Source organism: Streptopelia decaocto (assembly GCF_964273445.1).
Source record: "Streptopelia decaocto genome assembly, chromosome: 1".
In the NCBI taxonomy this organism is placed as follows: domain Eukaryota; kingdom Metazoa; phylum Chordata; class Aves; order Columbiformes; family Columbidae; genus Streptopelia; species Streptopelia decaocto.
In genome coordinates, this window is record NC_138663.1 from 181,014,361 (window position 1) to 181,030,679 (window position 16,319).

The 16,319-nt window shown below is 38.0% G+C and overlaps 1 protein-coding gene across 2 annotated transcripts in view; it reads left to right on the plus strand.

The window, feature by feature from the left end:
- Positions 1-15,867, plus strand: part of COG3 (component of oligomeric golgi complex 3) — a 32,041-nt gene extending 16,174 nt beyond the window's left edge. The window contains exons 15-23 of one of the 2 annotated variants that reach the window (XM_082076316.1): positions 1,986-2,110; positions 3,714-3,803; positions 5,687-5,807; positions 8,085-8,173; positions 8,273-8,407; positions 9,619-9,694; positions 11,350-11,477; positions 12,402-12,500; positions 13,728-15,867. In XM_082076316.1, the coding sequence (XP_081932442.1) occupies positions 1,986-2,110; positions 3,714-3,803; positions 5,687-5,807; positions 8,085-8,173; positions 8,273-8,407; positions 9,619-9,694; positions 11,350-11,477; positions 12,402-12,500; positions 13,728-13,757 (893 nt within the window). In that variant the 3' untranslated portion in view covers positions 13,758-15,867. Of the gene's footprint in view, positions 1-1,985; positions 2,111-3,713; positions 3,804-5,686; positions 5,808-8,084; positions 8,174-8,246; positions 8,408-9,618; positions 9,695-11,349; positions 11,478-12,401; positions 12,501-13,727 lie in introns of those variants that run through there. The other variant, XR_014186686.1, reaches the window with a different exon arrangement.
- The last annotated feature ends 452 nt before the right edge of the window (positions 15,868-16,319 follow it).

A 16,319-nucleotide genomic window follows, 5' to 3' on the forward strand; every position in this document is an offset into this window, starting at 1 on the left:
AATATATCTCATGTTGTCCAATTGATGCATAAGGTTCATGGAAAATGAGCATTAACTTGAACCATCGGTGAGAAACTTTCATGTATCTTAAAGGATTATTTTTCTAGAGAAATGATTATTTTTCTAGAGAATGATTTTGAGAGGTGAGCTTTGTCTCAGAGTTCTTAATAACTTTATTTTTTTAGAATGAGAAACACATAGATTTTGTTCTTTTTGTGGCGTTTCTTTGTGCTTTCAGTGCAATCCATTCTGCGAAGCAACTATTTTTGTAGCTGACAGCATCTATTGTACTTTGTGTAAAATGGAGCTTGTGTATTCTCTACTGCAAAGTAGCCCTACCATTGAGATATGTACTTGTGTTTGTTAACTGTGCTAAGATGAGAAGCGTGGTTTGGTGTGTCAGGCACATCTCTTAAATGAATACTCTGAGCTCCTAGGAGTGTCTTTGTGCTTACCTTTACCTAAGAAAGCAACTTCTTCCTTTGAATGTGTTTCCACTTACTGAAACCAGTTAGTAATTTAAAGCTGTTTACAGTAATTCAGAATATAGTCCTTGACTTTTTAAATATGTGACCCATGTGCCTGTAAATTGCAGTGCACTGGAAGCAAATTCTATGAAATGTAACTCTTTTGATGATAGTCATTTGCCCTTCAAATTTTTGTCTAAGGTCCATGAAAAATTTCTCCTTTTATTTTATCATTGTTCATAATGGCACAGTGTTATTTTTCCCAGCGACACCTTTCCCAGCTCTTTGTTAGTTATTTCTTACATTCTTTCTCGCTACCTGGTACTTTTGTGTTTTTGACTTGCAAGGCCTGCAAAGGTCTCTCTGGCTGTTTCTAGCTGGACTCCACAAATCCCATTGAGAGTGGAGTTCGTCTTGCCTCAAGCCAGGTGTGTGGCATTCACAAGTCCTGTAAATCCCACTTGCATTCAGGAGATGGAATGAATCCATATGGTGTAATTTGAAGATAAATGCCTGAGATAATTGGGATTATTGGCCCTTCCTAGGTGCCTCTCTCCCATTTCAGTGCCCCAGGAGTAGCTGAAGTGACTAACAAGTAGCCCAGGAACCTCAAACTGACAACTGAGATCTTACAGACCTTCTAATTACTGTGACAATAAATTTACTGTTGCAAAAGGTAGAAAGATATTGCTGAATTATTTTCAACGATTCCTACACTGATGACATAAGCATTTCACAAGTGCTTATTCCATCATTAGGTACAAATTTTAAAATTTCACTCTTTTGAATGGTCGCTAATTGGAATTAGAGTTCTGATGCTATTAAATCAGCTGTTTCCCAGGATTTAAGCACAAAATGTAAACAATATAGGACTTCTGTCTGCCAGGTGTTGTGAAAATATATTTTGAGCATACAAAGGTTATTACAAAGGTTATCCAGGAGGACAGCTTTATGTTTACAACCCCCTCATGACAAAATTGGTTTTGCCATTATTTTTGTCGTTATTAACATGATATTTAAACCCTACACATTCTGCAACTGTTTAACCCATGTAGGATTATGTCCTGCAGGAAGGAAAGCCTGAAGAGGTAAAATTGATGGGGTAGAGGTTTTCTGGGGGGTTTTTTTGAGCTTCTCCTGTAGTTCCATGATCACTAACCTTTTTTCCAGTAATTGTTTGATCATTTCGGCTGTTGAGCGTACTGTGTGTGGGGCTGTCACTGGAGACATGCCTTTAAAAAGAACTCATTAAAAAAGGTCGAGCTGGGCCATCACTGAAAGTGAATTCATGTCTTTCACAGCCATGTGCTCTATACACATCAGAAATCTAATACTGACCTGCTTAGAAGGAAAACCCAAAACCCCAAACCAGCAAAACCCTAACCTGTTTGGGTGCAATAAAATACGTCTTATTACTGTGGAGTCACTGTAAAGTGCAGTTGATATTGCAGTGTCCTTCTCCTCCGTTGAAAGGACAGATGGCCACGTTTGTTATGAGCGTATTTTACTTTTAAACAGGTTCGGCAGAATCGCTTAATCCCAGGCACCAGACCACGATTTCACCAGCAGACCTGCACGGAATGTGGTATCCGACGGTCAGAAGGACTCTAGTGTGTCTCTCCAAACTCTACAGATGTATAGACGTATGCAAAAATTTCTTTATCTAATTTTTTTAAAGTGAAGTTATGAAGTATGTAGCACAATGTCAAAATATTTAATGTAAATTAGGAATGGACAATTACTGGCCTCTGTTATCTCTTAGTCTTTGTGCTGCTATCGTTATGTAAAACAAGTGAACTGACAAATTTAGGTCATCTTTTCCAAGACAATTTTGTATTTGTAGAATTAGAAAAAAAGCACTGGTTTGTACATTTATTGCTTCTGCTATTGTCTGAAGCTCAAGATACTTATTGCACCAAAGTTGAGGAGTGAATAGGATAAGAAAGAATAGGAAGTCCTGGGTTGGTTATATAGAATGATCTCACTGTTGAAATTACTGGGTGAATGTGTTTCTTGCTATGTGCTTTGCTTACATTAGACAAGGTGATGTTTCTGCTCTCAAAAATGGTGACTCTACTACTTCTACATTTTGGAAATGTTCTCAAAATCTTTTTTGTGGCACATCTTTTCACTTTCCAAAATGGAGGAGACATTTCCAAAGTTGAATGCAAGTAGGAATCTTCATGTTTAACAGAAACAAAAGCGGTGCTTACTGCACAACTATTGTGAGACTTACCCTTTAGAATCTGATTTTTGGCAGTCACCTAGTAGCACAGAAGGCTAATAAGTCTCTGAGAAACGTAATGCAAGTGTGTTTGCTTTTTCTGTACATGTTGTATCTTTATTAGATACATTTAATGCATTTCAATATATGTTTGATAGGTGTTATGTGAAACTGCTACCAAGATGCTATTTGCTTAAAAATAAGCTGGAAAATATTAATACTTTATTGCTTAATATATCAATCTCGTTAAAGATAAATGAATATTTGCCCTTGTTTTCAGCTAGACCTTTGGAGAAGAGGTCATTTTTGCGTTGTTTGCAAGGCTCATTTGTAGTGTTATCTGCCCAGTGATTTATTTATTTTTTCACCGAGGTATTCTAGCAGAACTGGTATGCTGTGCCTGCACCCTGTAGATAAAATAAATGAATGAGGTGGTACAGGCAAGTCTTGGAGCCGTCAGCGCTGTCAGGTACTATGTTGGAGCGCTGGTGGAGGTGAGCTGTGTTCTTACAGCCAGCTCAGAGCTAGTTGCTGCGGCTTGGTGAGTTGCTCCGTGTCACCTGGGCCATGGCAGCTGTCACAGTTGTTAACTAACCTGGCACAAATGTAAGGTAATTTGAGTTTGCTTGAGGTTAAGCTCACTCGAATGATCTCACATCTATTGCAAGTAAGACTTGCACACAGGAATGGTTTCCCTGACACATGGAGTGTCTGGGCAGGTTACCCAGTCAGCATCATCTGTGCCATTAACTGTGGGTGCATCTGGTGTCACTGACCGTGTCACTACCTGGCTGCAGATTCAGAGCTGGGGATGGATGGTGTGTGCTTGAGTGTAGATCTGTATCTAGTCTAACTTATACGAAGGCTCCATCCTGTCTGATTGCACTTAGGCAACCTGTTTGTAGCTAATTAATCTACAGTTTTATATGCCAGTAAGCACATCCTCACAATCTGCAACTCTGAAATTCTGCTTTAGCTTTGCTGACACCTCTTTTTTTTGTCTGATTTCCTCATCCTTGCAGAGGGCCGTGTTTCAGGGACTGTCACAAGAGGCTTTATCTGCCTGCATCCACTCGCTGCTGGGAGCTGCTGATTCTATCAGCAAAAACAAGGTCAGAATCTGTGCTTTGGGTATGATTTCTTTTTTTCCTTCCCCTATTGTGTATATCTAAAGCCATGAAGCAGTTGTTCAGAAATCTATTGGACTCTCAGTGAAAGCATGTTGCTCTGCCCCCAGAGACCTGATGGATTTGCTAGTTTTAGTTACCGTTAATGTGTTATAAAGCAAAGATAGTGATTCACATACTAGTCTATCTGAAAAGGTGGAACACAAATCGTATCAATTGTGTTTACAGGCTGCTCTAACTCGTGTGAATTCAATAAAGTGATACCTAAAGGAAAATTCTGCTAGAAGCCTGTGCTCCCTGTATTTTTCATTTCTTGTTACTTTCTCCTTTTCTCTGCCTCCACTGTTTGAGTTTTCAGAAATCTTTTTGAGTATTAAATTCACTGGGAAGATTTGTTAAGTATTCTCTGCTCAGAACTGTCTATAACCAAAAGGTTTGATCTGATGTGATGCTCAAAATTTGATGCAGTTTCATCACTGTTTTAACCTTAAGTGTTACTTTAAGTAGTTGGAAGAGACATTTTTTTTCCTGTCACAGTTCCGTGAATACGAATTCTGTAATAATTTGCTAATTCCTAACAGCCAGGAAGTGAATTAAAAAACAAAATAGAAGGAAAGCCTTAGCAGGCTAAAATTGTTGGATTTATATAAGCAGTAGATAGTAATGAAAAGAGTTTTAGTTGCTATGGGAAATGAAGAACTGTTTTGAAGTATTTATTTTGAGCGTCCTTTGAAAAATATCTGTTAAATGTGCTATCTTTAAAAAGAAATTCAAACTGATTTTCCTTCAAGCTTGAGCTTGAAGTATTGCAGAGAACAAAAGTGATCCTGCAGCGAGCCTTAGATAGGTTAGGCCTGGACTAGGATCTGTATCACTTTGTTCTTGATTCGTGTTAATTTAACACTATCTGGTGAAATCATGCATAGAAGTCTGAAAAAAAAAAAAAACAACCACACAACAAAAAAAACAAAAAGAAACAAACTCAAAGAAACTCTTCCACCACTTATCTTGGGCAAACATTTCTGTATGTTAAAACTGCAGATTTAAGTCTAATCTTTTCTTTACTGTTTTATGTAACATTATATCAAGGCAAGTTCCAGCTTGCAAAAGCAAATTTGAATTCTTGAGTCCTCCTCCATTTACCTCAATGAGCCATGAACTTCTAAGAGTAAAAGCAGCATGTGGTATAAAGCACACAGCTAAAATAAGCAGCAGTTCAAAACTCATGGTCTCAGTAGTGTGAACTTGGCCTTGTTTTATTCTTTGTATCTGTACTGTACTGTTTAGAAATTAACTAAACTTTTCGTTTAATGACATGAGCAAAATGCCTCGTAAGACCTTTGCACAATAGCACAGCGAATGTTTCTGTAATAACCTTAATTATCTGTCTGTTTGACTTCTTTTTAATCATCATCATGATTAAAAAACCCTTTAGAACATCATGTTTTTCAACTTTAAAATATATGAATTATGTTAAATGATTCCTGGCTCTTATGAAGAATGCATTTGTATCTTTCAAATAATGGATACCTGTACCTAATGTGGACATTTAGTAATATAGCTGTGCAATCTAATTCGTCTAAGAAATGTGAATAAGGTCTACTTCTGTAGTGCAATATGTTGGGAACAGTATAGATGTGGGATTTGTTGATCCCAGAGTGTAGTTAATGGCAGTACAGACTAACGGAAAAAAAAGCTTGTTAGTAATATTATTATTTTAGTATTATAGTATTATTATAGTATATAGTATTAATTATAGTATTAATTTTGTTAAAGGAAGTAACTAGTAGAAGTGGAGGTATTGAAACTTTGCTCTTCCATTAATTGTTTTTTTACATGTAATGCATGTTCTCTCTCTTGTGCTGTAGACCCAGGTTGATGGACAGCTTTTCTTAATAAAACACCTTTTGATTCTTCGTGAACAAATTGCTCCTTTCCACACTGATTTCACCATTAAGGAAATTTCCCTGGACCTTAAGAAAACTAGAGGTACTAAACAGTTGCTGGCTACAGAATGGGAGGAGATTGTCCTCCCTTAATGTGCCAGCAAAAGTTCTGGGTTTATTTTATGTTCATTTGCAATGATCTGTACGCTTGTCCTAATCTTTCGCTTTGCTCTTATCTTCTCTGAAAAAACCCCAAACCGTTCTCTTATTAAGCACGATTCAAGATGTATCTTAACACATTCTTTATTTCTGTATGAAATGCATTTGACTGCTTTTTGCTGCTGACCTTACTTATTTATCCAGTCCTTTTTTAAGAACAGCTACGTAATCTACATTTCTGATGCACGGAGATCTTTCCCCTTTTCTGACCCTTTAAAGGAATATCTTCTGTTACTGCTGTTTAGCAGGTGAATTTGAAAATACATAGTTGACTTGCCTAGAACAAATTAAGATTTTCCAGACCTTTCTGTGAGATTTTATTTAGGAAAGGATTTTTTATGTTGCAAGTTCAATAGCAGTATCGTTGAGTAGTTTTATGTGGCAGGCATGTCTGTTGTAAGAAGGGAAAATAGAGAGTAGTGGCCATGGTCATGGTTTTTAAAATTGTACTATGGTACCTTTGTAAAAATGCAGAAAACCCCCTCTCAATACAAAAGTGAACAGTCATACACTTGTCAAGTTTATAAAGTTAACGGGAAAAAAGAATTTGAAGCATGTCAAGTTTCTCTTCTTCCCTTCCAGAAGAGAAAGCTGAAGAAATAACTTTTCTTTCCTGCCATCTAATAAGTTGCTGTTTTAACTCTGAAGCAAGCAGTTCTTACACTAACCATTTCACCTCTTGCATTTGAACATCAAGGAAACCTCCTACCTGTTGAGTAGTTTCTAGTTGACTGGAGGTTAAAGGGCAAATACATCCTTTTGGTGTCTTGTCCTGGCTGACACACAACTTTGTTCTCCATCTTCATTTAATGGAATAAATTTTTGTGCCAGCCAGTGCTTTGCAGGTGGTAGTGGTAAGTAACGCAAAACACTTTCTTTATATTGGGTGGTGGTGGTTGTGTTGAAAAGGTGGACATTCTGCTTAATTCTTAACATAGTGTAGCACAGGTCAGTGGGGCTTTTCTATTTGGGATGAGTTGCAGAAGAGAAATATCAGGGTTAATATGAGTTTTACTGTGTTCTAGACAATCACACATATATTTAAGATTTGATTTGGGATTTATAGACAAAAGGACACTACTTAATGTTAAAGTCATGCTTCTGCTCATTTTTTTTTTAAAGTAGTATAGTACTAAGTAACTGAAGTATACAGTGGGAAGAAGTGACTTTCACACTGACTAGCTCATAGGCTTCTCATCAAGAGCTTGGGCTCTTTTTGGAATCAGTGAAGTTTCTGGGAAATAATTCAGAGAACAAAATGAAACTTTCTCTGCAGTCTCCTCTAACTTCAACAGAGTGCAGATTCTTAGTTCAGTGCGAAGCTTACATGCCCACGAACCTGGTATTTCATCTTTGTTTAATGCCTTTGACAGCGCTTCTGTAACTCCTACGTCTTGTTTCCCTTCCATTGTTTTATACAGCAAGAGGGGTGCAGAATTAGTTTTGAAATGAAAAAAAGCAGATGGGTGTGTGGGATGATAAGTGAATGACATTGGGGCAACAAGCCGTACTGAAACTGTGGTGATGATTTTATTTTTCCCTAATCTGACTAGATTTCGGGTTGACAACATTTCCTTAATGCTATAGGAATAATTTAAGTATTGTGTGTTAATTGCAGGCATCATTACAACTTCTTGGGACTTCTACAGAGACCATAAACATGAGCTTATCTCAACCTTCGTGTTTTGTTGTTTAATCCTAACTGAAATAATTAAGCACAGAGGAAAAGAGTGACAGTTCTAAGTTATTTCATTCAAATGTACTTGATTTTCCCAGGCAACATGGTTCTTTAGCTGCTTAATTAAATAGCCTATGTAGAAGTCTCTCATTTGTAGTTACAGTTACGAAAGGAACAGAGCTCACACAATTTGTGTGCTGATAGCACTGCAGCTGGGATCACTCATTTGGTGGGTTGATGTAATGTATTTATCTATTTAGACTGTGCAGCTCTCAGGTTTACCAACTGAAAAATGGTGTATCAAGCCTTGCGTGTTTCTGTGCTTGTGCACTTGTGCATCTACACCCAACAGCAGTGGAATCATTAGTGTTATATTCCTAATCATGCTAGGCCATTTTTTATGGCTAAATTGGTGATTAATGTTCTTAATTCATGGAGCTGAATCCTATTGACTTACAGCATGAGTGACTTTCTGATTCGCAGATGCAGCATTTAAGATCCTGAACCCTAAGACAGTTTCAAGATTTTTTAGACTAAACAGCAACAACGCCTTGATACAGTTCTTACTGGAGGTAATATGGGCTCTTACTTCATAAAGAAAAATTTGGTCATTTCAGTGGGTGGTGATCTCTGGCAAATAAAAAGGAGAGATTTCCTGTCTTCTGTTCAAGGGTACTCCAGAAATCAGAGAACATTATATCGACTCTAAGAAAGATGTAGATCGTCATCTGAAGTCGGCTTGTGAGCAGTTTATTCAGCAGCAAACCAAACAGTTCATAGAACAGCTGGAGGAGTTCACAACAAAGGTACAAACATGTTGTATGTTTGTTAACGTAACAAATACTGGTAAAACAAGGGAATTAGTATTTAAATTGGGTACAAGAGCAGTTGCTCGTTCTGTCTGATTAGCTGAAGATGATGACATTTCCCATTATAAGGTTGTGCTACCCTTTAAGTTCCAGCAACAATTTTCCAGGCATTTTTGAGATTAATGGATTAAACGAACATGGCATAGTTTATTTTTACAAGCAACCCTTATGGTCTTCTATGAAGAAGCTTTGATGTTTCATTGAGTCAAAACAGGTTGTGAAAGTTGGCAGGATCTTTTCTGTTTGTGGGAAAACTCCTACCATGGCTGAATTTATAAGCCTTCGAAAACGATCTTGGGTCATGTGTGTTCTTGAGGGGATGTCTTAGACTGTAGTTTTGAAGTTCTGTCCTCAGCACATTTTACACTGGTGAGGTGCTGGCTGAGCAGAACTTTATTCCCATGTCCCGTTTGTGACAAGTTCCTCATAAAAGTTGCTCAGCAAGATGAGGCATCACAGGGGATGGGAACCAGAAGATGTCTTGTTACAATGCACTTTTTTCTGGAACCTGCTCTAGAGCTCAGGATTTCTAGGCATCTTGAGAAAACCACTCAACAGGATCTATTACTTCTGGAAAATGAAGAGTGTGGTGTGGATCCTTGTGTATTGAGAATAGGTGGTTTTACAGCATGACATCTCAGAAACTGAGGCTATGGCATTGCATGGACATCACAAATATCCCAGCTGCTGCCTCTTGAGAATTTAGGAGATTACAGTGTTACATTTACTGATGGCTGTCATGTTGAGGTGAGGTGCCAGTGGCAAGTCTGAAATATAGGTAGGTAACCACTGAGATTGATAGATTATCCAAGTGATCCCAGTGATTAATTGGGAATCTGGGGAGTTTAACTGACCTGCTTAAGTATAAATCTCTTTTGAGGTTTCTTTGCATCCTTAGGTGTCTAAGCATATTTGTAAATTTAATCTCATTTTGAATTTTACTTTTCAGAAGTGATCACAATTGTAATTTTGAACTGCATATCTGTCAAGCTGCTTCCCCTGTGTGTCACTAAGTCAATGCATAGAAGAGAGAGCAGGGGAGATTGCGTACACTGCAGTATCTAGAAGACTTGTGCAATTGTTACTTGGTCACTTTGTTGTCAGTTCAACTGAAAGAAATATAATTTTGTTGATTGTACTTGTTTTAGGTGGCTGCTTTAAAAACAATGGCCACTCAAGGAGGTCCCAAATACAGCCTTTCACAGCAGCCTTGGGCACAACCAGGTATTTGCTTTGTCTTGTATTCATGTTACTTTTGAGATGCTTGTGGGCCATAATAATGTATCACTTTGCGACTTCTTCTGGAAACTTCGTATCAAATGGAGAAAAAGACCCTTTTCCTTCATCATTTTTGGTAAAGCAAAATGAGCTGCGTCATATGGGGCTCGAGTATTTTGGAATGTCATTTGTCTATGTGCCTGACTTATAAAACATAGGAATCTGAAATGCTGGCCAGATAATTTTGGATGGTGGACTGTGATTGACTTGGAAAAATTCTAAGTACTTAAGAACTGTCCACCTTTTTCTTGAAAATTCTGGCTGCCTTTTTCACCTGTGTGCTAATTTAAATGTCTTAAGATACTTCTAAATCAAAACCTGACAAACTTGAGAATATGCATTTAATTGGTGCAGTAGATGAATGACTCGAGCACTTCTCAAGCTGTGACCGCTCTTGCATGAAAACAGCGTTTCCGCAACTGCATACAGAATGTGCTCAAGGAATTATTTGATTACATTAAGATAAAGCTTTTGCTTTTGTAGGGAAAAATAAATCTGCATTGAAGTTTTTATTTTCTGTACATTTGGTACTTACTTCCTTTTTGGTTTTCCTGTCACTATGCAAAAATGAAATCCATCTTTGTTTCCATCTTCTTAAAAATTCAAATGTGAATGCTTCCTAGGAACATTTGGAGTAGTTTAGATGTTCCCCGTGTTGTTTCGCTCTTCACATTACAAAGTTGTGCTTCTGGGCAACACCAAGAAATCTGATTATTCCGGTTCATACATTGGAACCTTCTGTTGCATCATGTTCTTAAAATGCAAACCCAGCCACGTCCATTCATAATTCAGTGCTGCTCCATGGGTCAGACATTCTCAAGGGCTAACATGAGCTTCTACTTAAAATCTGCTGCCTCTTCAGGAGTATTTTTAATGTTTGTTTGGAGATTATTATGTGTGTAGAGGCAGATCAAAGCATAGCTTCTGTTGTTTCTTGGAGTCATTTGTTTGCAAAGCAGGAATAGGTAGAAAATTTAGATACAGTAGAAATTGACGAAAAAAATTTAACATAGTATTTTAACTTCTGTAATTTAAAGCTATGAATGGATTTTTCCCCTGCCCTTTAAGCAAAGATCTTGTAAAACCATTAAAATACTTACCAATAAAGAAAGGTGGTCTTGTCTGAGAGAGGATTCCTATCTGGTTGATTCAAAACCCAGGTGGCTGCATCCTGTCTTCTTACAGACATGGCTTGTGGTCACTAAAGAGGATTTGTGCTACACTGTTCTCTTTACTACAACTGTTTATTCCCCAGCAGTTTCTTTCCAGGCTAGTTTTCTAGCGTATATAGAACTTTATTGCTGTTGGAAGGCTGCAACTTCAGGAACCTCAGGCAGGCGTCGCTCGTGGAAATGGGTTGGACGCATTTTCTTCAGGGAAAGAGGGGCTGCTTTCTCGAGTGGGTCCCAAAAGAAAAGCCTTGTCTGGCGTGTTGTGATGATGGGTGGATGCCGCACAGCCCGATCACCCCCTCTTTCCCTTTTACACAGCCCTGTGGGTATGACCAGACCCAGTAAAGTCGAGGGGATAATCCTGGAGCGTGGATTTCATCCAGCAGAATGCCGTTTTAGCCTAGTAAGCATGTTTTGTTTTACTTTCAGCAAAGATCAACGATCTGGTCTCTTCCACTTATAAGACGATAAAAACAAAGCTGCCATCAACGTTACGAAGCATGTCGTTATACTTGTCCAATAAAGATACAGAATTAATTTTGTTTAAGCCGGTCAGGGTGAGTATCACTAGATGTACTTCTACATGTTTTCCTGTATGTGTTTGGCCTTCATTTAGTTAATGACTTTAAACACATTTTGTGGGACCACTCACCTTGTATTTCTGTGTGTGTATGGATATAGGTATAATATATCTATATAAATGTATGTATGCATATATTTTTAAGTGTGTATATACAGACATACATACATTTATCTGTATATCTGTAGAATTATTCTAGGCTACCAGTCCAGCCAGTAAACATGTGACAAATATCACGCACATGTAACAATGAACAGACTGTTACAATCACTGTGGTGTCTCTGATCTGACAAACTTATTGGAAAGACCCATGAAATAAAAATAATTTAAAAAGCAAACGAATAATATGTTTTATAATGATATGTTTAACTTAACAAAAACCCAGGCAACCCCAAAAGAAACCAAAAAACCAAAACTGTCCTGCTCTCCATTGTACTCAGCCTACATAACACACACATATTACGGGGAACGGACTGGTTCTGTTCATTCTGAACATCTTCCACTTGGCACTTCATGAGCTACTGAAAAGAAAATTAGCTCTGTCTCAGCCAAAACCAGTACAGCTTGGTTGGTTACACATGAACAGAAGCACTGGAGGCAGAGAGGATGATACAGTTTTGACGGGAGACCCCCTGTAAACCCACCAGAGAGAACCAAGCTTGAGTTTTAAACTTCCAGTTTAAGTCTGTGGGACTCAGTGTTTCAGCTTAGCACATCTCAGCAGATTTTTTCAGCTCACAGCTGGATTCCTTGTGGCTGTTTTGGGGCTTGTTTTAGAAGAAAAGCTCTTAAAGCTCAACTGCTTCTCCCTCCTTGGTCACATCAGTAGCTACTCTGGTTCATGTTTGAGATGAGTGTTGTCTTGTTTAATATTGAGTTTTTCCTTCTTTTCCTTTAAAAGAATAACATTCAGCAAATGTTCCAGAAACTCCATACTTTGTTAAAGGAAGAATTTAGTGATGAGGATCTCCAGATCATTGCTTGTCCTTCAATGGAACAGGTATATGTTGAAGCTCCCTGTTTTATCAGTTGCTCTTTTGTGTGACTGGCTCTTTTAAACATTAATTTTTCATTTTTAGTAGTTTCAGTTTTCAGAATCTGTATTTATTTATTACCTCCCTTAATCCTGGATGATTAAACTCAGGGCTTTATCTGAACTCTAGCTTTCAGATGAAACATGTTTGCTGGTTTTTGTTTTTTAATGAATATCCAATGGAGTTTTTAAACTGAAGGTGGTGATTGATGTTGCTGGGGATTGAGTTGTACAACATCATGGCAGAGCTTTGCCATTTCTGGGCATTGTCTTTTCAGAGAGATATCAAAGCTAGCGAATATGCTTTTTAAAAGCCTGTGCGTGTGAAGGCAGTCCTGCTTTTGACAAATACGAAAAGAAGCGACTTTTACATTTAGGAAGCATGAAAAAAGAATTACAAGGGTTCATTTGAAGGCAATTGCATTGGTAAAATGTGCAGATGTTTATGGAAATGTAACCCTACATAATAAGGTCTTTAGTCTCAGAGATGATTTGGGTTAAGAGTTCTCTGTATTAGGATGCTGTGACAGAAACCAAGCAGGTTTTTAAAAATCTGGCTTTGACATTAGTGGCCCAGGGAATGTGGATAGAATCATGATTATCCCAGGATGCCAATATATGAACAGATAATCTAGTTTGCGGATTAGAGGACATTTCCTGCAGTGAATGTGGTCACAGGGATGTGTGATAACCATCCTGGAGCACAGAGTGGGAGTTTTGCCATGAAAGGAGGTGGGGTTATCCTGGAGGAGATGGCTTCCTCTAGTTGTTTGTCCTTAGGATCACTTCTACAAACTGAAGTGTATGGGGATCCATATTGTAATCTGTGGGAAATAAGTATTGCAAAGGGTCCCAAATGTCTTTAATATATGTAAGATGAATGTTAACGTTTTTTGCCAGTGAGCTTATCTTTTTTTAAGTCCTTGACAATGCATGAAGTAATTTTAAAAACTTGGACGCAGTAGGTTGTGACGGTTGAAGTGACTAGCCTGCATGGTCAAAAATCATGTTTTAAGAAGCCTGTGAATAGGCATTTGACTGGAAATTTTGGCCAGTTGTTTTGTAGCTGTCTTCTCCTAACTCATCTAAGACTTTATGTGGTTCCTAGGAATCCTGTTTAAAGGTTTAAATATAAGACATCAGTTCTGAAACTTAGCTGTTCTGTCTAATGTAGGCTTTCCTTTTGTCTCTCAGGTCAACTTACTTTTGTCGATGTCCAAATAGCCCAACAGCGAGGCTGCTTGAAATAAGCTTCAGCTGAATGCCAGGCTGTGAAGGGAATGTGAAGACATTTGTTTGAAGTAAACGAGGGATCCCACTGTGCAGTCCAGTCTGCAGCAAAACTCTCTAGACTGCTTAACCCTCTTCTAGGAAAAAAAAAAAACAAACAATCAAACAAAAAAAAGCAATTTTTATGGATTTGTTAAAGGTCTTTCTACTCATCAGTTTGAGAAGTGGAGGGAAAGAAAACAGAACAAAATACCCTTTTGTGATCACTCTTATGGAAGCTCGGTTACTGCCTTCTCCAGATGTTTGCAGAGTTGTTTTTTTTTTTTTTTTAATGTGAAAACCTTTCTTGTTTTCCTTCAGTAAGCTGATGTATGCAGAGAAAAGCCACACTGTCAAAGTCATGCTGGAAATAAAGCACAGGGAATCAAATGGGAGCAGTAATAGGTATTTGCAATGCTTGGAGATAAGCACATTGGTGTGACAATTTGATGTTGGTATGACAATGCTCCAGTTTTTCCTTAACTCCCCTGAAAATCCTGGTATTCCATCACAGATACTCTTAGTTGGGAAAACTTTGTTTCCCTCATGTGAAGCATTTTTTGAAACACTGGATTTGCTGGTTTTCTTACACTGTTCTGACTGGGAGCTGTAAGATCTGACCTGAAGTTTCATGCTTTAACCTTCCTTCATGTAAAAAAAATCTCATTTTTTTGAGATTTGCCATGGAAAGCTGTGCAATATAATTTCTCTTCTTTCCGAGGGAACTGCATATTTTCAGATGCTTTACTGCAAAACTTAGCATTGAGATTCTCAGGTACTTACTTTTAGGTTAGAGTTGGTTTTTGGCCTTACCCAAGATCAAACTGTTTAAAGTGAGGACTGGGACTTGCACAGCACTTGTGCTCTGGTGGTAAGTGCTAATAAGGGTGCAGGGGGATGCCAGAAATTGAATGTGCCAGCCTGTCAGATCAGCATTGTAAACGGGATAGGTGCTTGGTAACTGGTCGACAATGCACGGGTGTTCAGGATACATTAATTGGTCATTATTTCGGACAGCTGAATGCTGAACACTTGGCCATTCATGGAATGAAACACTACAAGCAGCTTCAGGGTGTCTCAGTGCTGGAAGCCTTTATTGTGCAGCACTGCAAAAGGAGAGTATAGTGACTTATATAGCAGATTTTTAACTTATTTATAAATCCTGTTTTGTAGTTTGGGAAACGTAGAAATTTCCATGCATATCGGTGGTGTTCTGATCTCTTAACTTTCCCATTATAAATGACGTGGTTGGAGACTGAGATGGTAGGATTTAAAACTACCACAAGAAGTGTTGCAGCAGAGGTGCTGAGGTACGTAAGTGGTACTCATAGGACCTTACATGACTCCCTAAGAATTAACTAAAGGAACTAACAAAGAAGACAATTTGCCCTTTCTTTTTACTTATGTAGAAATACAGGCTGTAAAATAATGCCCAGTGCATTGTAATATATGTATATTTGTTTTTTATAAAGTTTTACAGGAGGGCTGCATGGTCGCTGTACAGAGTTATGACTGACTTAATGCAGACATTGTACAGAAAAGACGTGAAGGATGAACCGTTGCAATAGTCACTCTTGTGCTTGGGATCTTTTTCTCTCTTAGAGTTCCCAGACAGCTCTTGGACAGCTGGTTGAAAGACGAGAAGAGCAATCAGTTTATACAGCCTGTTTGCTAAACGAACATTTGTTTAAACATGTACAGTTTCAGATATTTACGTTTACAAATACTGTAAATACTTTCAAAAGATTAATTTAAGATGCTTTATATTATCTGACTAGAAACTCACTGTTTTTAATTTTTTTAAATAAAAATGTTGCCTCCTATTTTGGTCCAAGAGTAAAGCTTTATTCTGTATCCTGAGGCTTGTCTGTCAAGATAAATGTAATACAGAGACAATAAACATTCTGTAAGCACAGGCAGTATGTTGCTGAGAAGAAGTGTTCTTTTTTTAGCAGTAAGAGAGTTGACTTTATTTGGCACAGATGTATACCTGAGTGCTGAATGTACAGCTAATTGTTAAAATAATGCCTCTTTATGGTTACAATAAAAGTAAATTTGTATTTTCTTTACTGACAAACAGTCTCTTTGATCGGAATTTTATTAGAGGAAAGAAACCACAACTAATCAATCCAATAACATATTTTAACTAGGTGGCTTTTACTAGGAGAAAACTTGGGAGCTGGTGGCAGAAATCACAAATATTGTATTTGATAGCTGTTCTTGTTGCCTGGTTACTGACAGACTCATCTACCTGTAGTTTCTCATTAGCACATACTGTTCCTCTGGGCCTTAGTATTGCAGAAGCACATCAAGCAGAGGTTTGTGGTTTGTTCCCTGTAACAGCATGAAGCTTCCCTTCACCTCTGGTTTTGACAATGTCATTTGGATGAACTGACCTAAGGAAAAATGTTATTTCTTGTGGAATTCAGCTTCGATCTGACTGGTGTGGGGCAGCAATGTGTGACCACTACTTCCAAGGTGCTTGGAGCTGCCTAAAGAGGCTCGGCCCTTTGGATT